This window comes from Moschus berezovskii, chromosome 1 (genome assembly GCF_049115385.1).
Source record: "Moschus berezovskii isolate FMDL1 chromosome 1, NW_MosBer_1.0, whole genome shotgun sequence".
Lineage (NCBI taxonomy): Eukaryota > Metazoa > Chordata > Mammalia > Artiodactyla > Moschidae > Moschus > Moschus berezovskii.
The window spans coordinates 93,668,479-93,695,949 of record NC_142460.1 but is presented as its reverse complement, the minus strand read 5'-3'; the positions used below and the strand labels follow the sequence as shown (position 1 = coordinate 93,695,949).

Sequence of the window (27,471 nt, the reverse complement as noted above, 5' to 3'; positions counted from 1 at the left end):
ACTGCTTTTGAAGCAATGCATAACCCTCAAAGTAACCTGGTGACGCAACATAGCGATCTATGTTATGGCAGTGGCATGCTGTACCAGTGACTATTCTAAAAAACACCACCGAAGCAAGCTTGAGTCTGTCTATGAAATGGATACAGAAAAACAAGAGTACCCTACCTTCACGTTTCTCTGGGTCCTCAAAGCTCTACCTGCCAGGAGCTGGAGATAAAGCAAGAAGACACAGACTCAGCCCTCAAGAGGCTCACATAACATGTAGCTGAGAGGTTTCTTTAAAGCCCCACAGGGCCCTCACTTCCTTCCTGTTTTCATCTGCCTGGTCCCTTTCCAATCAGTTCTCCGTAATTTGACCTAAACATAGGTCTGCCACTAATTTGCCAAGACAGCTTCCTTCTCCTCAGTTGGTTTCTCATTCAGGAAACTTGGCAGGGAAGCTTGACTTGTGGAGATCAGCCTCCAGTGTTCCTTTGCTGAAACTCTGGGAAGCTGTGCTATTCTTAAATCTTTTTTTTTTTTTAACCCATTGGAATAACAAAATTTTAAATTAACTTCATCTGATCAAAAGACAAACTTTAAAACCAACCAATCAACCCACCTACCCCAGTGAGCTCCAGAGACAGTAAACAGGCATAGGTCCTGGAAAGCGCCTCAATCTCACCAGGATTCCTCACTTCCTGGGGCGGCACCTGCACCTCCCTACCCTTACCCCCGGGGTGGTCTCTCCCCTCTCGCTCTAGAACCAGGATGGCGATGTAGGAGATCTGAGCGTGGTTTAGGGCTAAAGGACGGTCAGCAAGGGGTTAATCCCGGGCTGGGCGCCTAAAGAATAGAGTTACCCTCGTCGGGATGGGGGATGTGACTGGAGCCCCAGGACAAAGAAGGCGGCGCGGCGCGCTCCCCGCCCGGGCAACGCCCGCCGTCGGGCTCCGCCCCGCGCAGCCCTACGGCTGAGCCACTGTCTGCAGGCGCACCCCGGCAGCTGAGGGTGGAGGCCGCAGGAGTGAGAGCGGGTAAGGGGCTTCGAGAAGGAAACGGCGGTAGCGCCCCCACTCGGTGGTACGGGACGCGAGCGCGGGAGCCTGTGAAGCGCCGGGTTATCGCGAACGCACCGGCGGAGCCCCCTGTAACTGGAGCCCCCGCGCCAGTTTGTTTTGGGGTAAGAGGAGGGGTCCGCACCTCTCCAGCTCAGGGGTGATGAGCGGGCGCCCCTAAACCGGCATGACGTTCGGCTTGGTTTGGATTTGCGCTGCCCTTAAGCCGGGTCGCGGGGATGCGGGTGGAGAAGGGGCACCACATCCTGTAGGCTGGGCAATGCGAACGCGGCCGGGGTAAAGGTGTAAAAAGATGTATCGATCCCGTCCAGACCTGCCTCAACCCCAGGTAATCCTCATCCTCCGCCCTCCCGGCCTGAAGGTTATTATTCGTAATAATGTGCTCGGAAGAAGGAGACCCAGGTTGAACATGTGGCGCTGAGTCTCCCAAGTGAAACCCTCAGCACTTCTTCTTTGCCGCCGCATTTAACAGAAGGCGAGCGCAGCCACAGAAACCGGTCCAAGGTCACATGGTAGTCGGAGACCGCGCCAGGACCGAAGCCAGTAGAACCACTTTCTAGCCCGCGCCCCCGCATCTCTCCCGGCCTGCGCCGCATCCCTCGTCCTCCTTCCATGACCTCCACCAGGCTCTGTTCTCGGGGACTTGCTGGTGGTGGGAGTGCTTCCTCCCTTCCCGCGGCGCCCTCGGGAAGGATGCTGGACAGCAGTCGGGCCGCCGGTCCAGCTTCCTCGAGCACGAGCTGAGCCGGCTGTTGCTGGAGCGCCGCACAGGCCGCAGGACCGAGGGAGGAGGAGGACCGAGCAAGGTGGAGGCGCCGCGGGAGCCGGCGGGAGATGCTGGGGTGGGGGTGGGCGCGGGCGGGGCGAGGCCGCGAGCCTCAGCCGCCTGCAGGCGCCCGCACGGCGCAGCTGGGTCTGGGCGGTGCCGTCTCAGCCAGTGGGAGCGCGGCTTGGGCCGAGCCCCCTCGGCTGCTCGCCTCTGGTAGGCGGGAAGGTGCGGCAGCCCTACGATTGGCCGAGCTGCCACGGACGCGCGGCCGGAGCGCGCGCGGCGACTTGGCGCCTGCGCGTCTCTGGCGTCCCACGCTCTCCCGGCGCGCTGGGGCTCGTCTGAGACAGGGCTCAGGGCGGTCTGCGCGCCTCGGAGCCGCGCCCGGCTGGGGGAGGGTATTCTGCCGAGCGCCACGTTAAGCGCCGTTGATCTCTGCGTGTTTTTTTCCAACCCCTCTGCCAGAGTGTGCCCCAAGTCAGCTGATGTAGAGTCACCTTCTAACCCTGCGAGAGGCTGCAAAGGCAAACATTTAGTTACGGGGGGCTTCGGCTGCCAGGATCCTTTATGACGCATCAAATATCTTCCTTTCTACCAGAGCATTGGCTCCCCGCCCTATACAGAGCATATACGCGTGGCGGGCGAGGAAGCTGACCTTTGAAATGTGTGTAGCTCCAGTATTCTCTCAACACACATTTAAAGAGTGGCTGCTTCCTGTCAGACACCAGAGTAGTCATTTTGGAGGAACCTGAGATCAATGAAACAACACGTAGGTCATATTTGTGGGGCAGTCACAGTGCACGTTGAGACTGGTGGTCAGATGGGGGCTGTGAATGGTTATAAACAGAGATAACTTTAATGCTACCCAGCCTAGGTTAAGTGCAGTTTCAGAGACCCATAAGGAAACAGTGAACTGCAAATATGGATGAGATTAATTTTTGACCTAGGGGATCAGGAAAGGTTTCTTGAAGGAAGTTATTTGAATCAGGGCTTGATGGATGAAGGGGACCTCAGATTAGGTATAGCATGAGCAAGGCAGGAAAATTGGAAAGTACAGGCTTCTTGAGAGATGATGTAGCAAATGATGTGAGTAGATGAGAAAAGCATAGTTGGAGATGGAATTTGGAGGGACCTGGTGAGGACCAGGTTGTCGGGCTTGTACATTCTGATTTGAAATGGGGTAAGCACTTCTGAATAGGATGCTCCTTAAACTATCAGTTGTACTATTGCCTTTTTTTTTCACATCTGCATGAAAATAATCTTGTAAATATCTTTGATTCTTCCTTCTTTCATATCCTAATTTGTCAGTAAATCACAGTGGGCTTTCCCTTCAAAACACAACCAGACTTTGACCTCATCTAATTGGCTCTGTGGTTTCCACCAGCATGGTGTCCTCCATGGCTTCCCTTTATATATATATCTCCAGGGAGTACCTCTTCACATTTTGCTGGAATTGTGCAGTACACGAACTGCATGGCTGCACATTATGGTCCTGGATTATTGCCATAGCTTCTAAATGGTCTCCTTGCTTCTGCCCTTGTCCATCCTCAGTCTATTCTTAACCCAGTGAGAGTTATCATATTAAAATATAAGCCCAATATGGTATTCCTCTGCTGCAAACTCTCTTAAAGCATTCAAATATTATGTGCCTACTGTGTACTGGTCTGACTTGAATTTGGTAGGCAAGCCCTGTTCTCCTAGGGATGGAATGGCTGCTTAATCTGGTGGTTGTAATTATGGCCATTTTGACAGCTCTGGTAGCACTTTCTTTTGGGGAAGGACAGGTGTTTCCTTGACAGATGTGAAGAGGGAGAGGCTCATATTCCTGTTATGATCACGAGGTCTGCAGTGTGGCATTCTCAGAATATCAGGCAAGCTTAAGAATTGATGATAATGTTTGCAGAAAGAACCTGCTTTCAGTGTGTTTTCACCAATATTGTTTTGGCTGCAACTGATTTTAAGCATGCTTAAATCAACACAGAGAGTAAGGACATCACTGCCTTTCAGAGCTGAAGACGAGGGTAGCCCGGTCTCAGGAGCAGATCTGCCTCCAGGAGGCTCTGTTAGTTTTTTTTCTCTCTTCACTTCCATCTCTGTTTCTTTCTACATGTGTGCCTGACTTTTCTGTCTTTGCAGATTGGCTTTCTCCATCTCTCACTTTCTGGCTTCAGGCTCAATGTCACATAGCTGCCTATCTGCCTTCTCCAGCTCCAGCAGTCGAGTCACATGTCTGTGCCCCACGAGGCTGATTTGTAAGCTTTCACAGTGCCAGGAAACAGAATAATGGGTTCATCTGGGGTCGGGTGTCTCTCCCTGATATAGTCTTCCATGGCCAGAGAGTAGGGATGGGGGGTGGTCCTCACTGCACAACTAAAGCATCAGAGGCCAAACGCTGTATACAATAGGCAAGTCTGGAAGGAAAGGGATCAGGTGAGCAAGATGGACACCCAAAATTTGGCCACTGCAGAGAGTATGATGTATTCTCTGGGAAGAATTGGCCATCACCTAAGTCTAATCGGGTGACTAGAATCTGTTGGACTAATCCAGGTGTCTGTGTTAGATTTGCCTTTGCTGAACTGAGCTTTAAAGTTAAATCCTTGGCTTTTATTGAAGGTCCCTGTTAAAGGCAGCTATATAAAAGTCACTTCTGCATTTATGATAAAATGATAGGGAGAACATTATCTGTAGTATCATTTAGTGTTCCTTCAGGAACACTGTTGTTTCTGAATAGTTATCTCTCTAAGGAATGACAGGCATCTTTTTAAAATAAGGGCTTTAAAACTTGTCATGTTTCCTTTTTGCTTGACATCAAGGAAACCCCCATTAACTATATAGTTAACATGCGTAGATGAGCTGAGCTGAAATCTTCGGGCAAGATTATACTAAAAGTGATCAGAAGGAAAATAGCCAAAGGATAATAGACACCTGTCTGGTGAGATCTCAAACTCTGATTCCCACAGTGGCCAGGCAGTTAACAGAGGTGATATGGGTAGGCTTAAAATAGTAAGTACAAACTTTTTGTATTGAGTTCAAACATAACATAGCTGCCTTGTTACATTGCCTTTTAAAACATTAGGCTGGCCAAACAAAATAGCCAAATAGAGTATGTTAGAAACTGGCTGCTGGTCGTCAGACCTTGGAGTCTCACACCGCTTACTGACTTTGAGCGCCTCAGTGTGGAGTCCTTGCATAGGATGGTTCTTTGCTTAAACCCAACTTGCCCTCCCCAGTGAAACGGGACCTCCCCCTCCCACTTGTTAGTACCAGGGCCCATCCAGACCTCATGTCTGGGAACTCCCTGAGTTCCAGAACTCTGGGTTCTCTTTTCTTCCTAAGTATTGCTTCCTGGATTCCTGTTTGTTGCTGACGCCCTGCCTTTTCTGAGGATGTCAGTACGGGGAATGTTTGGCACTTGCAGGGGACACCTTGACTCTGAGCACAGGAGGGCAACCAGCTGTGTCTTCTGCAAGATCTTCCTGTCAGAATGTAGCAAATGAGCCCAGCATCAAGACAAGGATGCACGCAGGTGTTCTTTGTTTTTTTGAGACAGTATGCTTTCCATGGGTTACACTTGGGTTTTTCATTGACAGTGGAAAGGAGGTTACCCTTGAGAGTAGACCTAAGTATTCTCAGAAAAATTTCCCCCAGATTCCAGAATACTTGAGCATTTTGATTTTACAACTGTATTTTATTTTATAAATTTGGTCACCCTGGAGCAGCTAATGTGTTCAAAGCTAAAGAGATGGTCTCCACCCCCCACAGGGGCTCTGCCTGTCCCCTTAAAGCACCTGCCTCCTATAACCACTTCTGTTTCCAAATCAAAAGGCAAATGAGTGACATCTCAAGTTTGAGAAGCTAGTATTTACAGAGGCTAAAGCCCAGCACAAGGCCCTAAGATGACAAACCACCCTGAAGAGTGTGCAGCACTTTCACTGCCTGTTGCATTGTATTTGAAGTGAAAATAGCAACATATTTAAGAAATGTGAAAGTACAGAAGAAAAAAGATCTAAAATTCTAGCATTTTGTATATAAGACTACAGTGTGAATAGTGCATTATTAAAGGAGCTGAGTTTTTATGCACTTTAAGCTATTTTGATGCCAGCACTTTTAGATGTGGCTGACTTAAAGGAAAATAAAGTTGAAAAGCAGCCCTTTATTTGGAGATGACATTGAGGCATTCTCTGCCACAGGCATTGAGCAGAAGGGATGGAAAGGGCTTGAATTATAAACAACTGGATTTAAAATTACCCAGTGGCGGTGACCTCAGACTCCAGTCCTGGCGGGAGGAGGTGGAGATGTGTGTGCTCAGCCAGCTGCTCAGTACTTGGGAGGGGGGTAGGGGCACCCCCTTAAAGAGTCTGAGCCCAGCATGGGCCTGTGCCTTCCATGAAGGGCTAGTCTGTGGGTGTATGGGGGGTGGGCTTCACGCCCACAGCTAACCCCCACTCAGCAGAGACTCAGTGAGTGCCTCCTTCGTGTCGGGTTTCTTCCAGGCATGGGGCATTCAGTGGTGACCAAGATGAACCAGGTGCCTGGCCTCACTGAGCTTATGAGCTGGAAGGGAGAGATCAAGTAACGAAACAAGAGAATGTTGGATTGAACAGTGATCTTATGGAGAGCAATCCCTGTGTGCTGCATGGGGGGTTGGGGCAGCCTCTCCGACGTCAGAAGGGTGAGAAGGACCTAGTCATCCAGTGTGAGGAAAGGCAAAGTCCAGGGCCTCGAGGCGAGAAAGAGCTTGGCGTGGGTTCAGGTCAGCGTGACGGCGGCACAGCCAGTGCACAGGAGGGCAGTATCGAATAGGAAGGGAGGCAGAGGCAGACTCCAGAAGGCGTGGGAAGGAGGGAGGTTTCTAGGCCAGGGAGTCACACAACCTGACTGGTGTTAGAAAGATCTTTCTGGCTGCAATGCTGAGACTGCTGTGTGGCAAATAAGGGCAGGAGTGGAAGCAAGAGCCTACTGCACAGTCTGGAAGGATCACACAAGACAAAAAGCCCTATGTATTGCTCTCCCAAGGATTAAACAGATGGAACACCTCCACCTGCCTCCTACAATGAACACTGTGGGGGTCAGCCAGTCAATGAACTTATTTCAGACCTAGAACCAGGTGGCTGGTTATCAGATTAGGGTGGCAGCAAGATGGCAGGGGTGGAGCTGCATCTCAGGCAGAGCCTTGTTACTGATAAGGGCAGTCTAACCCAACACAGGCAGGTGTGCCAAGAGACTAGGACAGTTCACCAGGAAAAGGGCAACAGCTCCCCTGAATGTGACTGCCTGGCTCAACTCCCGCCGCACCTCCCTTTCCTTCCCTTAGGCCAGGAGGGGTCACTAGAGGGGAATTAACCAGAACAGGAGGGCAACTAGTGCACACGCTGATCAACAATTCATAATGCACAGCTAGTCACCGGGCTGAGTAGACTGAAGGTGACACTAGTGACACATGGTCTTGTTGCAACAAGATTGACTTAACCTGAAAAGGGAGTGGTAGGGTTGTGGGAGAGACTCTGTGTGTGTGTTAATTTAGATTAATTAGAGCAGGTCTCATTTTGTAGCTCTAGTCTCCATGCTGTGATGAGTTCTGGATGAATTTAGTCCCAGAGCTGGACCCTGTGTGTGCTGAGGTGGGAGAGAGGTGGAGAGCCGAATTAAATGCTATGTGGCCCCAGGCTGGAGAAACTGCCTGTGGGGTCACGTCGACAAATTGAGACGGATGTTTTGCTGGATATGGGGAACACAGACTAGAGAATGGGACTCATCATGGAGTTGGACTCGCTGAGGGCTCAGGTCCCCAAGTGCCCCACGGGTTGCTGCACAGTCTGTTTTGAGGGTCGCTGATCTGGCCCGATCTACTCATGCTGCAAATAGGTGACGATTCATCCAGGGTTGCCCCATGAGTTTGTACACAGCCAGAGCCAGAACCCAGGTTTCTAGATGTTTCAGCCATCTGACTCTTTCTATCAGATGAGGCTGTAGCTTGAGAGGAGGGTGGCAGGCAGGGACTGTCTGGTGCCATAACCGGACCTGGGTGGAACAGAGCCCAGTTTGACTTTTACCACCTGGAAGGAAAATGGCCACTCCTGCCCAAAGCCCTGAAGGCAACAGGCAATGAGGATGCTTTTTGTGTTTCAGAACCCACCAGGAGGAGCCTGACCGTTCCGATTTTGTGGCCACAATGCTGGCAGCCCGCCTCTCCAGACCCCTATCGCAGCTCCCAAGGAAAACCCTGAATTTCTCTGATAGAGAAAATGGGACAAGGTAAGAAAATGAAGGGTGGAGGTGGCCTTGACAATTACACTTTCTGGGTAAAGCAGAGCTCTTCACACATAATAAGGTCTGACTCTCAAAGGTGTCTCTTAGTACCCCCCGTCTACCAGCAAAGGACACACAATGGTGTCCTTGGAAGACAGAGACCTTCCCACAGGGCACACAAGGCATAGGAGAATATCTTTCATCAGATTTTTTTTTTTTTGAAATAACTCTAAATTTGTACAAAGTTGCAAAAATAGTACAAAAATATTCCGTATCCCCTTCGCCTCACTTCCCCAAATGTTAATGTCTTACAAAACCATAGTACATTCATAAAAACCAGGAAATTACCACTGATATCATACTATTAACTACAGACTTGATTCAAATTTCATCATATAGCTCACAAATGCAGCTTTTGCTAGTCTAGGTACAAACCAGGGTCCCCATTGCATTTGGTTGTTATGTCCCCTTGCTGCTGCTGCTGCTGCTAAGTCACTTCAGTTGTGTCCGACTCTCTGCGACCCCATAGATGGTAGCCCACCAGGCTCCCCCGTCCTTGGGATTCTCCAGGCAAGAACACTGGAGTGGGTCGCCATTGCCTTCTCCAATGTGTGAAAGTGAAAAGTGAAAGTGAAGTCACTCAGTCGGGTCCGACTCTTAGCGACCCCATGGACTGCAGCCCACCAGGCTTCTCCACCCATGGGATTTTCCAGGCAAGAGTACTGGAGTGGGGTGCCACTGCCTTCTCTGGTTATGTCCCCTTACTCTTCTCCTATTGAAAGGTTGCTGCTTCTAGACGTGTGTTACGCTGGGATTCGTGACCTCCAGAGGAGAGGATTTTGATCCAGGGTCAGAGATGAGGCTTGACTACTTGGAGCTTTTTGTGTAGCAAAGTTTTATTAAAGTATAACAGAGATAGGGAAAGCTTCTGACAGACATCAGAAGGGAACAGAAAGAGTGCCTCCTTGCTAGTTTTTAGCAAGGTGTTTTATGTCTGTTAGAAAACTATTATCAGGTAAGAGGGACACTTCAAGGCCGAGGGAGTTTCACCAGGCCCCTCCCACAATATGCAGTTGTGAGATAGGATCGAACAAGGTGTGTCATCCCCAGCCTTGAAACAGTTGACATGAATATTGGTTTGTTGAGCCATTATCAGCCCAAGGTTTGAGAAAAGAAAAAAAAGGTTAGTCTTAGGCAAAACCGGTTTCAACAACAGAGAAGGGAAAAAAGGTCTGCCACTTGCAGTTTATTTCCTTCTGCCGCTTGGAGGCCTCTGGCCTTCCTACCTGTTACCCACTCACTCTTGGGGTCATTTCCTCAGTCTCTGTCTTTCATGAGCTTGATACCCTGGAAGAAAATGCCTCTCAGTGTGGGTTGTGTGCTGTCCTTATGTTAGGATTCACCTAGATACCAGTCCTTTTAAAATCTCACTCGTGAAACCAGTTAACTAAAATGTTGCAAGACTTCACTGAATTGTTGTGATTTAGAGAAAGCATTGAGTTGGCCAAAAAAAAAGATTGCAAACTGACTTGTTGCCAGATTTTCTATAGCCCACTTCCCCATATTCAAATATACCCAACCAAGGTTGGGGTTGTGTTACGCCAGGTGTATCATATATATCACATATATAGATGCATTATAGCAGGTGCTACCGCTCATACCCAGCTGTCAGTGGTAAATCTGGGTTTTTCTGTAACAGCTTACAACAAACTCGAACAAACTTTTTTGCCAACTCAATACAAATTAAACAAGCAACTCTTCTTTGAGAGCTTCTGGAACTTGCCCTTTCCAAGAGGATTTCATGTGCTCTGCTAACTCATTTTCTTCTTTTGCAGCCAGAGCAAGGGAAAAATAATGCCTTTTTCTTTCTTTTATATTTGAGAGGAGTGAAATCAAATGGCAGGTTAAATTCAGGGTCCCAGCAACTAGAAAATAGATGGTGATTTTCCATGCCAACGTGTGCTCTCTGGCGAAGTAGAAATTTGCCATCAACAGCTGGATATGAGCAGTAGCACCTGCTATAATGCACCCATATATATGATATATATGATAAACCTTGTGTAATGCAACCCCCAACTTTGAGTGGATATATTTGAATATGGGGAAGTGGGTTAGAGAAAATCTGGCAACAAGTCAGTTTGAAATAATTTTTTTTCTTGCTGTGACTTTTTGTAACTTTCTAAAATATCAAATAGTGCAAAGGGATGGCAGGGGACAAGCACAGTTCTTCCAGGGACACCTTGTCCAAACAGCAAATCCTGGGATTATGGAAAAATAGTGATTATTTAGATAAGGTCATTTAATTAGTTTTGGGTGTAGTGACCTTACCATTCTACTCACTTGTGACCAGTGTCCTCGCCAGAGGCTGTGTCAGAGAAAGCCAAGTAGGGGCCAGGACTTACATTCTCCCTCCCTAACCCCCCCCACCCCCCCACCCCTGTAATAAGGCCCCCCTGCCTGAGGTGGGGGTGGGGGAGTGTCAGGGGACATGTAGTGGAGAAAGAGAATCGGGACTTCCTCCACCTCTCAGCAATAACCTGTACACCCACCGCATACAATGGGGAGCAGCAGTGAGCCACTGTATCTCCTCATAGTCAGGAAGGTGTTGGTGGAGACCCAGTGGGGAGCCAGAACTCCCGTCCATATCCAGTGGTAACTCTTTCCGATTTATTTTATGAAGCTAGTATTACCCTGATTCCAAAACCAGACAAAGACCATACAAAACAGAGAACTACAGACCAATATCCCTCGTGAATATAGATGCAAAATTCTTAAAATATTAGCCAATAGAATTAAACAGTATATTAGAAGAATTATAAACCATGAAAAAGTGGATTTGTTTCAGGGATGCAAAGATGGTTCACACTGAAAATCAATTAATGTAATCCACCAAATTGAAAGTCAAAGAAGAACAATCATATGAATCTATCAATGCAGAAAAAACAAAATTTAATACTCATTTGTGATTAAGAACCCTCAGAAAAATTGGCATAGAAGGAAACTTCCTGAACTTGATAAAGAGCATTTATAAAAACCGTTGCAGCTAGCATTGTATTAATATTTTCTGGTGAAAGACTGAGTACTTTCCCCCTAAGATGGGCAGCAAGGTAACCAATTCACCATAGTGCAGTAAGGAAGTACAGTAAAGCAAGAAAAGTAAATAAAAGTCATACAGATTGTAAAAGAAGAAATAAAACTGTCTCTAATTTGCAGATTATATGACTGACTACATAGAAAATCCCGAGGAATCCACGAAGCACTCCTAGAACTAACAAGTGAGTTGAGCAGGGCACAGAATACGTGATAACACACACAAATCAGTCGTCTTCTATATCCTAGCAATGAGCTTGTGGATATAGAAATCTAAAACAATACCATTCATAGTTGCTCAAAAGAATCAGTTACTTAGATATAAATATAACAGATTATACACGATTTGTACATTGAAAACTATATAGTGCTGATGAAAGAAATCAAAGATCTAAATAAATGGAGACCCACACTACGTTTCGAAACTGAAAGGCTCAAAAGAGTAAAGACATTGATTTTTCCCCAAACTGATATACAAGTTTGGCATAATTTCTAGAAAAATTTCAGTCAGATTTTTATAGATAAAGTTAAGATTGTTCTAAAACTTGTACGAAAAGGCAAAGGAAATAGAGTAGTAAAAACCATTTTGAAAAAGAAAAATAAAGTGGGAGTGCATAGTTCAATGAAACAGAGAATCCAGAAATAGACCCACATGGATTTGCTCAACTAGAATTTGACAAAGATCAGTTCAAAGAATTTGCACAATCAGTTCAATGGAGGAAGGATAACATTTTCAAAAAATGATACTGGAGCATGAATATTCCCAGGCAGAGGCTTACCAACTTTGACTTCAGTTCAGTTCAGTTCAGCCACTCAGTCGTGTCCGACTCTTTGCGACCCCATGAATCACAGCACGCCAGGCCTCCCTGTCCATCACCAACTCCCGGAGTTCACTCAAACTCATCTCCATCGAGTCGGTGATGCCATCCAGCCATCTCACTCTCTGTCGTCCCCGTCTCCTCCCGCCCCCAATCCCTCCCAGCATCAGAGTCTTTTCCAGTGAGTCAACTCTTCACATGAGGTGGCCAAAGTATTGGAGTTTCAGCTTTAGCATCAGTCCTTCCAATGAGCACCCAGGATTGATTTCCTTTAGAATGGCCTGGTTGGATCTCCTTGCAGTCCAAGGGACTCTCAAGAGTCTTCTCCAGCACCACAGTTCAAAAGCATCAATTCTTCGGCAATCAGCTTTCTTCACAGTCCAACTCTCACATCCATACATGATGTTTCACATTTTATACAAAAGTTAACTCACAGTGGATCATGGATTTAAACTGTAAAACAAAACTATAAAGCTTCTAGAAAAAAGTAGCAGAAAATGCTTTGGTTTGGGGCATAGGCAAAGAGTTCTGAAACTTGAAACCAAACTTTTGGTCCTTAAAAGGAAAAATTAATACTAACGCATATATATGGAATTTAGAAAGATGAAAATGATAACCCTGTATACGAGACAGCAAAAGAGACACAGATGTATAGAACAGTCTTTGGGGCTCTGTGGGAGAGGGTGAGGGTGGGATGATTTGGGAGAATGGCATTGAAACATGTATGTTGTCATATGTGAAATGAATCACCAGTTCATGGTCGATGCATGTTACAGGATGCTCAGGGCTGGTGTGCGGGGATGACCCAGAAGGAGGATAAGGGGAGGAGGGCGGTGGGAGGGGGTTCAGGAGGGGGAACTTATGTACACCCGGGGCGGATTCATGTCAATGTATGGCAAAACCAACCAATATAATACTGTAAAATAATTAGCCTCCAATAAAAAAAAATAATAAAAAAAAGGAAAAATTAAATAATCAGAGTCATCAAAATGAAACACCATTTCTCTATATAAGATCCTGTTAAGAGGATGAAAAGACAAGTTATGAGCTAAGAAAATATTTGCATATTACATGTGTAACAAAGGACTAGCATCTAGAACATATCATGAACTCTCAAAACTTAGTAGTAAAAGAACAGTCCAATAGAATATGCACAAAAAACATAAAGAGACATTTTATTGAAAGGGATATACTGATGGCAAATAAGCACATGAAAAGATGTTCAACATCATCATTAGCCCTTAGAAAAATACAAATTAAGACCACAATGGATATCTTTACACAGTTACCAGCATGGTTAAAATGAAAAATAGTGATGCTGCTAAATGCTGGTTGAGGATATAGAGAAACTGGATCACTCATACATTACTGCTGGGAATGTGGAATGCTCTAGCCATTCTGGAAAACAGTTTGAAAGTCTTTTAAAAAATCAAACATGCAACTACCATATGACCCAGCAATTGCTCTCCTTGGCATTTACCCAAGAGAAAAACAAATTCACACTAAAGCCTATACAGCAATGTTCCTAGAAACTTTATTTGTAATAGTCCTAAAAACTGGAAGCAACCCAGATGACCTTGGTCCATGGAATACAATTTAACAATAAAAAAGAACAAATTATTGAAACATATGACAATCCGATGAATCTCTAGAGAATTATGTTGGGTGAAAATAACCAACCCCAGAATGTTAATGCTGTATGATTCCATTCTTGAAATGACAGAATTATAGAGGTGGAGAACAGATGAACAGATTAGTAGTTAGAGGATGTTGGAATATGTGGCTATAAAAGAATAATGCAAGGGATCCTTGTGATGGAGCTGTTCTGTATTTTCACTGCATGTGTCAATGTCCTGGCTATGATACTGTACTAGAGTTGTGCAAAATGCTACCAGTAGGGGTAATTGGGTAAAGGGTACAAGACATCTCTCTGTATTATTTCTTAACTTTATGTGAATCTAAAATTATTTCAAAATAAAAAACTATCAGGAAGTCACATAAAACCTAAGGATTAAGACACTGAATTTATACAAGGCTTTATTAACAAAGGTCTGTCGCTGGAAGGCTCTCCCTACACAGTGGCAAAAATGGCCACTATGACTGCTAGCCCACTTTCTCCCAGACTAATAACCCTGGAGGAAACAGGCCCTCATTCTCAGTGGTACCAGCAGGTAGTCCTCAGGAGTTTGGGGTGGGAATAGTGGAGGGCTCACTGATGCCTGCGGAGAAGGCAATGGCAAGCCACTCCAGTACTCTTGCCTAGAAAATCCCATTGATGGAGGAGCCTGGTGGGCTGCAGTCCATGGGGTCGCTAAGGGTCAGACACGACTGAGCGACTTCACTTTCACTTTCACACATTGGAGAAGGCAATGGCAACCCGCTCCAGTGTTCTTGCCTGGAGAATCCCAGGGACGGGGGAGCCTGGTGGGCTTCCGTCTATGGGGTCACACAGAGTCGGACACGACTGAAGTGACTTAGCAGCAGCAGCGGCACTGATGCCTGAGGGTCTGCTGAGTTGCTTCTGCTCTAGAACAAAGGCTTCTCTCATAGCTCAGTTGGTGAAGAATCCGCCTGCAGTGCAGGAAACCCTGGTTCGATTCCTGGGTCGGGAAGATCCCCTGGAGAAGACCCACTCCAGTATTCTTTAGCTTCCCCTGTGGCTCACTTGGTAAAGAATCCACCTGCAATGTGGGAGACCTGGGTTTGATCCCTGGGTTGAGAAGATACCCATTCCAGTATTCTGGCCTGGAGAATTCCATGGACTATATAGTCCATGGGGTCACAAAGAGTCGGACACAACTGAGCGACTTTCACTTTCAGAACAAGGTCTGGTGTGACCGCAGCCTCTGGTCATGGCTTTCTTTCCTCTTTCAGAGGCTCGCTGCTGTTTTACTCTGCCCACTTTGTCCCTGTTGGCCATCGGACTTATGCTGCTTCAGTGAATCCGGTAAGTGGCAGCCTGGCTACCTGGGAACCAGCCAGGTGGTCAGAGGCCTCCTTCTGGGCTCCCAAGCTCTAAGCCACCCTCAGAGCAAAGCTTCGTGCTTCCAGGGCACTCAGAGCCATCTCTCACTTGCTGAACAACCCGCAACCCCATCAAATGAAGTTAGGGGTTAAGAGTTTAGATTCTAAAATCTCTCAGGCCCAGTTTCAGTTCCGGCTTTATCACTAATGATGTTGGGTATTTTAAAATGTCTGTTTTCTCACTTGAAGCATGATGTAATAGTCACATCTAATGTATGGAGATATTGTGAGATTTAAAATAATGCATGCACAGTGCCTTGCATGATAAGTACTCAATACTTGATGAGGAAGATGTCAGTGGTTATGTGATGGTGATGATGGTGAATGTAGATGAGGAAACTGAAGTCCAGAAGGGAGGTGACTTTCTCAAGCAACAACACTAGTTGGTGGCAGAGTCTGGGCTAGAACCTGTCTCTTGATTCTGAGTCCAGGCATTTCTACTACACCATGGTGCTTCTCCAAACAGAAAAAACAGGTGGGGAAGACCAGGCCTGGCCCACTCAGCAAGCCCTAATTAATTGTTGCTGCCCAGAGGAGGCCTGGTCATTCAGCCCCCAGGATCCTGGATTCCTAACGTGGAGTCTGACCTTTTGAAACAGGTTGGCAGCAAAGCTGTCCTGATCACGGGCTGTGACTCGGGATTTGGGTTCTCCTTGGCCAAGCATCTGCATTCAGAAGGCTTCCTTGTGTTTGCTGGCTGCTTGATGAAGGTAAGAGATGAGTCATTTTCATCATTATTGTTATTTTTTGTAGGGTTTTAAAATTGCAGTCAAATATACATAGCATAAAATTTACCATCTTAACCATTTTTAAAGGTATAGTTCAGTGGTATTAAATATATTCACATTTTTGTGCAGTCATCACCTCCATCATCCTCATAACACTTTTCATCTTGTGAAACTGAAAGTCTGTACCTAATATAAACATCAACTGCCATTTTACCCTCCCCTCCAGCCCCTGGTAATCACTATTAAGATTTGACTACTCTAAGTACCTCATATAAATGGACTCGTACAATACTTGCCTTTTTGTGACTGGCTTATGTCACTTGGCATAATGTCCTCAAAGACATCCATGCTGTAGCATATTATAGAATTTCCTTTTTAAGGCTGGGTAATATTCAACTACCATATATATGGGTATGTATATATCATATTTTGCTTACCTGTCCATCTATTGATGGACACTTGGGTTTCTTCCACATTTTGGCTATTATAAATAATGGTGCTATGAACATGGGTGTACAGATATCTCAAGATCCTGCTTTCAATTCTTTGGGGGTATATACCCACAAGTAGAATTCCTAGATCATATGATGATTTTATCCTAAGTTGCCTGAGGAGCTACCATACTGTTTCCACAGTGATTGTACTATTTTACATTCCTACCAACTGCACAAGCATTCTAATTTCTCTACATCCTTACCAATACTTGTTTTCTGTTTGTTTGTTTTTCTGATAATACTCATCCTAAAGGGTGTGAGGTGATACCTCATCATAGTTTTGATTTGCATTTCCCTCACAACTTTTGATGTTGAGCATCTTTTGATATGCTTATTGGCCATTCATATATCTTCCTTGGAGAAATGTCTATTGAAGTCCTTTTTTAATGGAATGTTTTTGTTGTTGTTGTTAGGAGTTCTCTATGTGTTCTGGATATTAAGTCTTTACCAGATATGTGATTTGTAAATATTTTCTCCTACTCTGTGGGTTGCCTTTCTATTCTGTGGATACTGTCTTTTGATATACAAAATTTAAAAATTTTTATAAAGTCCAATTTACCTATTTTAAATTTTGTTACCTGCACATTTGGTATCATATCCAAGAAATCATTGCCAAATTCGGTGTCATGAAGTTTTGTCCTATGCTTTCTTCTAAGAGTTTTATTGTTTTGGGTCTTACATACATGTAGGTTTTTGATACATTTTGAATTAATTTTTGTGTATGGTATTAGGTAAGGGTCCAATTTCATTCTTTTACATGTGGATATCTGGTTTTCCCAGCACCATTTGTTGAAAAGACTGTCCTTTCCCCTTCGAGTGGTCAAGGCACCCTTGTCAAAAATCACATGACCATATGTATTAGGGTTTATTTATGGGCTCTCTGTTTTATTCTATTGATCCATATGTCTGTCTTTATGCTAATACTAGGCTATTTTGTAGCTTTGTAGTAAGTTTCAAAATCGGTGAGTCTGAGTCCTCCAGTTTTGTTTGCTTTTTTGAGATTGTTTTGGCTATTTGAAATCCCTTGGGACTCCCTATGAATTTTAGGATGGGTTTTTCTATTTCTATAAAAAACAAAATCATTAAGATTTTGACAAGTATTCTATTAGATCTTAGATTGCTTTGAGTAGTAGATGTTTTAACAATATTAAGTCATGAACCCAGGATGTGTTTCCATTTATTTCTTTTATCTTTCATTTCATTAATAAATGTTTTGTAGTTTTCATAGTGCAAGTCTTTCACCTTCTTGGTTAATTTAATTCCTAAGTATTTTATTCTTTTTTGATGCTATTGTCAATGGAGTTGTCTTTGTAATTTCCTTTTTAGGTTGTTCATTGTTTATGTATAGAAATGCACCTAATTTTTCTGTGTTGACTTTTATCCTGCTACTGTGTTGAATTCATTTTTGAGTTCCAACAGGGTCATATTTTTTTGGAATCTTTAGGGTTTTCTACATGTAAGATCATATCATCTGCAAGCAGATAGTTTTATTTCTTCCTTTCCGGTTTGGATATCTTTCACATCTTTTTCTTGCCTAATTGCTACAACTTCCAGTAATGTAGAATAATGTTCAGTAATATTGAATAGAAGTGGTAAGACTGGCCAAAATCGACTGCAGTTTACCATCCACACATTCTCCTGGAAGTTGCAAGCCTTAACAGGTTCTAGATTCTAACAGACAAGTTACATCAGACAGATTCTGCAAGTGCAGTGTCTAGGTGAAGAGTCAGATTTCTGGTGCTTCCTACTCTGCCATCTTCCCAGAATCTTACTTCAAGCTGTGTATTTAGTATCAGTACTGGCCAGAACCTGGGCCAGTGTTTGTGGTTGGTTTTAATTGCTTTGCCAACAACTGGCTCATCTGCTGCTGATATCTTTTCCATTCTCTTCAGTGTCCCTTATTCTTCATAGCTCCATTCTTTCATTCGTTTGTCAGATGCTAATGATGTGCCTGACACTTTGTTAGATGCTGAAGAAGAGTAAACCTGAACAAGGATCATTGTCCAGTGATGGGACAGTAATGCACAGACACAGCTGGGAGAATTAGAGTGGAGAGTGTTCTCAGTGTCGGGAAAGAATGCTTAATGAGAATACATAGAAGGAAGGGGGCTTCCCAGGTGGCGCTAGTGGTTAAGAACCTGCCTGCCCATGGAGGAGACGGAGGAGGCCAAGGAAAGGATTAATTCTGGCATGACAGAAGGGGTGACATTTGTTCTGGGCCATGGAAAATGAATAATGCTGTCATAAATGGAGACTGAGAGGAATGACCAGTCAGACAGAAGGAATAACCTAACCATATGAAGCTCAACATTCAGAAAACAAAGATCATGGCATCTGGCCCCATCACTTCATGGGAAATAGATGGAAAAACAGTAGAAACAGTGTCAGACTTTATATTTTTGGGCTCCAAAATCACTGTGGATGCTGATTGCAGCCATGAAATTAAAAGACGCTTGCTCCTTGGAAGGAAAGTTATGACCAACCTTGATAATATATTAAAAAGCAGAGACATTACTTTGCCAACCAAGGTCCGTCTAGTCAAGGCTATGGTTTTTCCCGTGTATGGATGTGAGAGTTGGACTGTGAAGAAAGCTGATTGCCGAAGAATTGATGCTTTTGAACTGTGGTGCTGGAGAAGACTCTGGAGAGTCCCTTGGACTGCAAGGAGATCCAACCAGTCCATTCTAAAGGAGATCAGTCCTGGGTGTTCATTGGAAGGACTGATGCTAAAACTGAAACTGCAATACTTTGGCCACCTCATGCGACGAGTTGACTCACTGGAAAAGACTCTGATGCTGGGAAGGATTGGGGGCGGGAAGAGAAGGGGACAACAGAGAATGAGATGGCTGGATGGCATCACCGACTCTGTGGACATGAGTTTGAGTGAACTCCGGGAGTTGGTGATGGACAGGGAGGCCTGGCGTGCTGTGATTCATGGGGTCGTGGAGAGTTGGACATGACTGAGCGACTGAACTGAACTGAATGCTTGGAAGCATGAGGCTCCACTGGGACTCATAAAGTAGAATTTAGGGGGCATGAAAGGAAGCAGTGGGACATGAAGTTGACGAAGTAATTAGGAGACGGTCGTGCAGCCATTACCACCATCCATTTTTAGAACATTTCCAACTTTCAAAAATTTCCCTCTTGAATATTTGCACACCTATCCACTCCTCCCTCTAGTCTTAGGTAGCCACTGATTTCTATCTCTTTAAATTTGCCCTTCTGGACTATTCAAATAAATAGAATCATACAATAAATAGTCTTTTGTGCCAGGTTTATTGTACTTAGCATACTGTGTTTGAGATTCATCCAATTGTAGACTGTATCAGTAGTCATTCCTTTTTTACTACTGATTAGTATTTTAGTGTGTGAATATGCTACATTAAGGGCTTCCTGATGGCTCAGCAGGTAAAGAATCTGCCTGCAGTGCAGGAGACACAGGAGACGCAGGTTTAGTCCCTGGGTTGGGAAGATCCTCTACAGAAGGAAATGGCAACTCACTCTGGTATTGTTGCCTGGAAAATCCAATGGACAGAGAAGCCTGGCGGGCTATAGTTCAAAGGGTCGCAAAGAGTCAGACACAACTAAACATGCAGGCACCGCATATGCTAAATTAAAAATTTTACTAATTGATAAATATTTGGATAAAAGTGTTTGGACTTTTGGCCTTTATAAATAATGTTGCTGTGAATATTCACATACATGTCTCCATGTAGATGTTTTTTACCTGGTTCCTTTTAGTGGAATTTGAACACCAACATCTGGGTATTAGATGTGCTCGTTGCTAATGGGGCATTGCTTCTCCTTGATCTCCTCAGGGGCCAAAGCTGGAAGGTGTATATGATCATACACACTTGTATATTCGTATACCGTATCTGTCTCCTACACACATTTCCTATGAATATTACACATACACACACACACAATTTGTAAGGTTGTCCTGACTTATTCTAATTCATCACAGTAGCATTCTTCCTGCTTCCCTCATTCCATATTTCTTTCTTCTTTCCCTGTAGTTAGAATGCTGACTCCCAACTATGTGGATATATATTAACTAATTTCGTTAATCCTACAGTTCATGGGGTCGCAAAGAGTCGGACACAACTGAGCACTGAACTGAACTGAACTGAACAATACATACACGAATGCTTCAGAATTGCTACATTCATACACTACAGACAGCAAACCTACTAAGTTGTTGTGTCTGTTTGTATCCTGTGAGAAGCAGGTGCCAAAACAGGATTAGATGTATTAAGAAATTGATTTAGGAAATGCCTGTAATGGCTAAAGGGAATGGAACAGAGTCAGGGAAGTCCTTTAGACTGCAAAGCAGGTCTTTGAAAAGAAATTGGAAGGAAGAGGCAGAGTTCAGACTGCAGAACAGTCTGAAAGTCTCAGCTGATGATGGGGAGTCCCCAGGCAAAGGTTATTTGTTAGAGGAGATCTGCCTCAGGTAGGAATGGCCCAGTAACTTCCTGTCATGCTTGGTCATTGACTGAGAGCATTCTAAGCACACGTGGCCATGGCCATGGCATTCCTGTCAAAGTAGATCTGAAGGTGCAGCAGCCCGAGACCTTCTCTTAGCTGCTCCCACAGCAGGTTATCTTGAAGGGAAGTCTGCTGTGGTCACCACAGTGTAATCTAAGATTTCTTTAAGTGTTTTTTAATCTGTTGATCAAAGGTATGTAAAGTACTGTGTTTAAAAGTTACTTGGCCCGGGGCAGATTCATGTCAATGTATGGCAAACCGAATATAATAATGTAAAGTAATAATGTAAAGTAATTAGCCTCTCGGAGAAGGCAATGGCAAGCCACTCCAGTACTCTTGCCTGGAAAATCCCATGGATGGAGGAGCCTGGTGGGCTGCGGTCCGTGGGGTCGCTGGGGGTCGGACACGACTGAGCGACTTCACTTTTCACTTTCACACATTGGAGAAGGAAATGGCAACCCACTCCAGTGTTCTTGCCTGGAGAATCCCGGGGACAGGGGAGCCTGGTGGGCTTCCGTCTATGGGGTCACACAGAGTCGGACATGACTGACGTGACTTAGCAGCAGCAGCAGCAGCAGCAATTAGCCTCTAACTAAAATAAGTAAATAAAAAGAAAAAAGTTACTTGGATTAATTAATATTATTATTAAATTGGAGTAGGAAATGGCAACCCACTCCAGTATTCTTGCCTGGAAAGTCCCACAAAGGAGCCTGCCGGACTGCAGTTCATAGGGTCACAAAGAGTCAGACATGACTGAGAGACTGAGCATATATACATACATTATTATATTATTTATTTGAAAAATAGTTTGATTCATTTATTTGTATTTTGTTCCTCCCTATTCTTGATTTATTTAGTTTTAGAAGATGCGAACATTAACAAGGATCTAAAGCTAAAATTACATAAAAAGGTAAACTCAAAGTGATGTTACTCCACCACCTCCTGTTTTTTCTACTGTTCTTTCATTTCCACCTTCACAAACGTTTGCATACTGTATGCACTCTTTTTCACCTGACAAACTTACTGATATGTCTTGGAAACCACCCCATGTGAGTTCACAGAGATCTTTTTCACTTTTCTAAACAGCATTGCAGTACTCCATTGTGTGGGCGGACCACAGTTTACTCCAACAGTTTCCTATATATTTACTAGCGCATAGGTGTTTTCCAATATTTCACAATTATAAATAATGCCATAATGGAGAACTTTGTGAAGAGGTATTTTTTTCACATATTGTTGGAAGTTTATCTTTAGGGTAAATTCCTAGGAGTGAGGTGACTCTTTACTCAAAAGGTTAATGAAATATGTCATCATTTTAAAAGATATCCCCCAATTTCCTATCATAGGGGTTGTGTGATTTTACATTCCCACCAGTAATGTATGAAAATACCTGTTTCTACATACTTCACCAGTAAGAGTATGCTTTACACTTTTGATTTTTGCCAGTCAGATAGATGAGAAATGTATCTCACTATAGTTGTAATTTGTATTTCTTTTACTGTGAGTGCTTCTCTTGCTGGTCTTTAAAGTCGTGACCCAGAAGTTGCACTTAAGGCACCTGTGCTCTCTCGCTATTGGCCAGAGCTTAGTCACGTGGCCTGCCTGGCTGCTAGGGAGGCTGGGAAATGTAGTCGTTATTCTGCAACAGTATGTACCCTGCTTTAAGTCAGGGGTTTTACAGCTATAGAAGAAGGGAAGAATGGGTATTAAGAACAACTCACTGTCTCTGTTCAGTGGATGAAACATTTTTCTTCATTTTGAAGGCAGTAGGAACCCTGGGAAGGAATTTTTTTCACTAGGTTTAATATCTAAAAAACAATATCTATGCAATGTAAAAATTTCAATAACATAGCAAGTACAGATAATAATTTTCATTGCCATGGTTTGAACATATTTCCAGATCAGAGTTTGTCCTTTCAACGCTTATTTCTTTTGCGCTTTGAAAGTAGTACATATTCATAATAGAGTCAAACAGTATGGAAGTGTGTGACATAGAAAATTAGAGTCTTTTCATCTCAGTGTCCTGCCCCACCTGGCTGCACCTGGGTGTGCGTGCTCAGTCGTGTCCGACTCCCTGCAACCCCATGGTGACTGCAGTCCATTTGTGCCCTTTATTTCTCGCTTTTGTTATTACAAACAAAGCCACAGTGAATAGTCTTGTACCTGTCTTTGCAGGCTTTCATTAGTGATTGTTAGAAAAAGTTTCTAGATGTGAAAGTGCTAGGTGGAAAGATTTTAGAGTTTATTCAGATCTGCCAGATTGCTCCCCATAAAAGCTATACTGGTGCTACTCCCGCTAATGGTGAAGGAAGGGCTCAGAATGCCTCTGACAGGTTTTTTATCAGGGAATGCCAGCAGCCTCTCTCTTGACACATCCATTTTTTACTTCTCAGGCCATTATCATACTCAGCCCATCAGCAGCTTTGACTAAACAAACCACTCTTGCTTACAACGCTTTGTTTCTTGGTTTCATGGACACCCTGCTCTCTAGGTTTTTCTTCATCTCCTTTGCCGGCTTCTCCTTTGGCTCATTTTGTAATGTCACAGTGCCCCAGTCTTGCTCCTCTTGCCTCCGTGTTTCTCATATATGTGACAGATGCTCATGCTTAAACGCGCCAAGTGTCCTCACCTTCTGCCTTGAGGTGCTAGGCTGCCTAACGGTAAAATGCTGAGAAACCATGAAACCCTTCTGCTGGGATTAGCAGCCTCAATTCTGTAATAAATTGAGATAAAGAGGTTGGAAGTTTAGAGACAGTAGTTAGAGTATATTTTCCCTCTGGTCTCAAGTAAAGTGAGGTGGGCTTCAGGGAGCTTACTTGAAGAGCTTACCTTTTGTGCCTTGGTGATTAGAGGTCACAAAATGGTGTGTTAATATTTATCACAGCAAGTCTAAAAGCCCCCAGAGGAGGTCAGAGTGGCTCATCTGGAAGCAGAGCAAAGATAGCCCCAATGAGAGAGGGTTGTCCTTCCACCCAACCAGGACACTGCTGCCTGGATGTGGGCAGTGGGAGCGTTGCCTGGAGACACCTTAAGGGTATGAGATGCAGGGAGACTCCTGAGAGGCTGTGTATGATCCCAGACAAAGTGGTGTCCCACTGAAGCCTGGGCTGAGGGAGGAGACACCTCTGTAGAGGAGGGAGTGGTCCAGTGGCGGGATCTCTGTGGAAATCACAAAAGTGTCCCAAGAAGGGAGGGCCAGCTCTGGTGCGTCTGCTGTTCCAGGGCACCAGGAGCAGACGACGATGGCATGCCCCCCGCCCCTCTCCCCGCCCCGAGGACTATGGTCTTGCCCTTTCATTGGTCAGCCCCTGCATCCAAGTCTGGAAGGGTCAGAGATTAAGGAACAGGAGACAAGGACGAGCTTGAAAATAGTGAGAAACCCAGCTTCCAGCCCTGATAGTTGGCACCCCACTCCCACACCCCTACCCTGCCAGGCCTGGGTCAAGGCAGGCTCTAAGCTGGATATAAGTTTGAGGGTTTGGGCATTCAAGCCAGGCTGTACTGGAGTTAGTGGATCAGTAGACTGAACCAAACTCTCTGCCAAAACAAAAAAGTTCTCTGTTAATCTGGGAATGAATGCAAAATTTACCAGACAAGTCTGGTAGAAAGTTACAAGTCTGCCTGAATTTTCATCCGGGGTGGAAAAATAGTTTACAGATGTAGTTTAAAGGGATAACGAAAGAAATGGGTTTATCAAGAAACTGGTCACACAGGCACCAACAATGAAGGACCAAACGCTGGTTCCTAAGCAGCAAGACAGACGTGGTCACACACAGAAACCCTGGAGCCAGGATGTGGGTGATCCGGACAGTGCAGCCTGGGCCCTGGGACAGCAGGATCCAGAAGGGGACAGACTGCCAAGGGCTGCGGGCTGCGGGCGGAGGGGGTTGGGAAAAGGCTTCTTTGAACAGCTGGAGGCCCACCGACAGTCCGGGAAGCAGGATGTGGAGGCTGCTCAGAGGCCGATGAGGATGTGGGATGGCGGGTGGGGAGGGCGCTTCAGGAGAAGGTGGGCGGGTGGGGCTTCTCTCCTGGGGGCCTCAATGCCGAGCTGGAAGCTGTGGTTTTCTCTGTGAGCAGGCTCTTAGCTGTCAAGCAGCCAAACTGTGTTCTTATGGGCACCCTAATCTGAATTGGGGACCACCCTAAGCCAGAGTGGGGTGGGGCTCTCCCCTGGGGACTGCAGGGGCGTCAACTTGATGCTGGCGAGAGGCACGGGAGAGGTCTGGTGTGGGGTTCGAGAATTGTTTGTTTCATGATGGCGGCAGGGTTAACAGAGATCAGAGGAGGAAGAGCACTCGGCGCCTGGTCATCTCAGCTGGAATTGTTCTATTGGAGCAGACATCAGTGGCCCTCGGAGACTTGGGCCACGCAGACTCTATCCTGAGGGGCTTTTGAGGAACCCCGATACAAAGACTGAATTAAAACAAGACAGGTGTTTTCCTGATGCCTGTCTGCCATCCATGGGAAAGAGAAGTGTCCGTGGGCAGCCCCTCCAGCCTCTGGACTTGAAGACGGCGTCCGGGCAGTTCTTCTCTGGTGGACCCCGGGGGGTGGCAGTAGGTGCTTAGGCCTGTGTGCTCCCCTGGAGCTGGAGCACCATGTCGATTAGGAAGACCGGCACATCCAGGGGTTCTCAGGGCCAAGTCTTGGGCAAACCAAGCCTCACCCTGGCTGCTCTGTGCAGAGGTGACTCTGATGTATCTGGTGTTCCTGGTGCCAGGCGGGGCAGAGGCTCAGGGAGCCATGCCTCTGAGTCTTCCAGGGCCTCAGGGGAGGCTCCCTGGAGAAGTGGACAGTTTAGGGGTGGAAAAGATATTCAGTTCAGTTCAGTTCAGTCACTCAGTCGTGTCCAACTCCTTGCGACCCCATGAACCACAGCACCAACTCCCGGAGCTCACTCAAACTCATCTCCATCGAGTCGGTGATGCCATCCAGCCATCTCATTCTCTGTCGTCCCCATCTCCTCCCACCCCCAATCCCTCCCAGCATCAGAGTCTTTTCCAGTGAGTCAACTCATCGCATGAGGTGGCCAAAGTATTGGAGTTTCAGCTTCAACATCAGTCCTTCCAATGAACACCCAGGATTGATCTCCTTTAGAATGGACTGGTTGGATCTCCTTGCAGTCCAAGGGACTCTCAAGAGTCTTCTCCAGCACCACAGTTCAAAAGCATCAATTCTTCGGTGATCAGCTTTCTTCACAGTCCAACTCTCACATCCATACATGACCACGGGAAAAACCATAGCCTTGACTAGACGGACCTTGGTTGGCAAAGTAATGTCTCTGCTTTTTAATATGCTATCTAGGTTGGTCATAACTAGGTCATTCCTTCCAAGGAGTAAGCGTCTTTTAAATTTCATGGCTGCAATCAGCATCTGCAGTGATTTTGGAGCCCCCAAAAATAAAGTCTGACACTGTTTCCACTGTTTCCCCATCTATTTCCCATGAAGTGATGGGACCAGATGCCATGATCTTCGTTTTCTGAATGTTGAGCTTCAAGCCAGACTTTTCACTCTCCTCTTTCACTTTTATCAAGAGGCCTTTGTGTTCCTCTTCACTTTCTGCCATAAGGGTGTTGTCATCTGCATATCTGAGGTTATTGATATTTCTCCCAGCAATCTTGATTCCAGCTTGTGCTTCTTCCAGCCCAGCGTTCCTCATGATGTACTCTGCATATAAATTAAATAAGCAGGGTGACAATATACAACCTTGACGTACTCCTTTTCCTATATGGAACCAGTCTGTTGTTCCATGTCCAGTTCTAACTGTTGCTTCCTGACCTGCATACAGGTTTCTCAAGAGGCAGGTCAGGTGGTCCGGTATTCCCATCTCTTTCAGAATGTTCCACAGTTTATTGTGATCCACACAGTCAAAGGCTTTAAGATATTAGAGGGGGGTTAGCCTGATGTCCTGCCTGATGCCTGAGTTTTCTCTGTACTGTGTTCTCCCATCCCATCCATACAGACCCCACATTCACCCTCATTGTCTGAACACCTCCAAGGTAGTCCATGCCATCTCCAGTGACTGTGAGAGTCACTCCTCATTTTGAGCTGAATTTGACTACCTGCCCTGATTCTATTTTCCAGGCTGCACAGGACAAGTGGGCCCCCCTGCCATCCTGTTCTCCCAAGTCCTCTCCAGAGAGATTATCCTCTGCAGTCCTCTCCAGCACTGGTGGTCCAACATGATAGAGAGCCTCCCCCATTCTCTCCTAGGTCCCTCTGACATTGCATGATGTGGGTTCATCAGGCCTGGGGTTAGGGGCCTCCTGGTTCAAACCGCTGATGGCACTCAGTCCATCTTGTAGAGAACTTCCCACCACAGCCGTCCTCATGCTCCCTGCTCTGGCCTTGCCGGGGATGTTTGTTTCAGTACCAGCTGTAGCCCAGGCCAGCCCTCGGCTGAGTCTTTTCTCAGTGGTCCATGGAACAGTGAGGCATCTCTCCGTCCCTTCATCTTCTGGCAGCGACTCCTGTCCTCTGCTAAGAGGTGTCTGGGCCACTGAGAAAAGTCACGCCAGTCAGGTTATGACTCACAGTGTCTCATTTTTACATCTAGTGTAGCTCATCCCTATGGTGAAACAGTGTGTGTCACAGAATACAGGCGGTATGGTGATGCACCCTGCCCTGGATGGGAGGACGGATGAGATAAGGCATCTCAGACAGCACAGTGTGCAGCCCAGCAAACACCAGATGAGGTCTGCTGTGTTCTGCTCCCGCATCTGCCCACCGCTACCCCCAAGCAGGCCCTTG

General features: G+C 45.5%; 1 protein-coding gene across 4 annotated transcripts in view; it reads left to right on the top strand.

The window, feature by feature from the left end:
- The first annotated feature begins 947 nt into the window (after positions 1 to 947).
- BDH1 (3-hydroxybutyrate dehydrogenase 1) overlaps positions 948 to 27,471 on the top strand; it is a 44,593-nt gene continuing 18,069 nt past the window's right edge. For 2 of the 4 annotated variants that reach the window (XR_016037860.1, XM_088838004.1), the window contains exons 1-4: positions 954 to 1,162; positions 7,957 to 8,082; positions 14,859 to 14,931; positions 15,608 to 15,718. Coding sequence is in view for 3 of the 4 variants with exons in the window: in XM_088838004.1 (XP_088694130.1) it covers positions 8,000 to 8,082; positions 14,859 to 14,931; positions 15,608 to 15,718 (267 nt within the window). In the remaining variant the exon portion in view is untranslated. Of the gene's footprint in view, positions 1,163 to 1,291; positions 1,865 to 7,956; positions 8,083 to 14,858; positions 14,932 to 15,607; positions 15,719 to 27,471 lie in introns of those variants that run through there. The other 2 variants (XM_055407384.2, XM_088838013.1) reach the window with 2 other exon arrangements.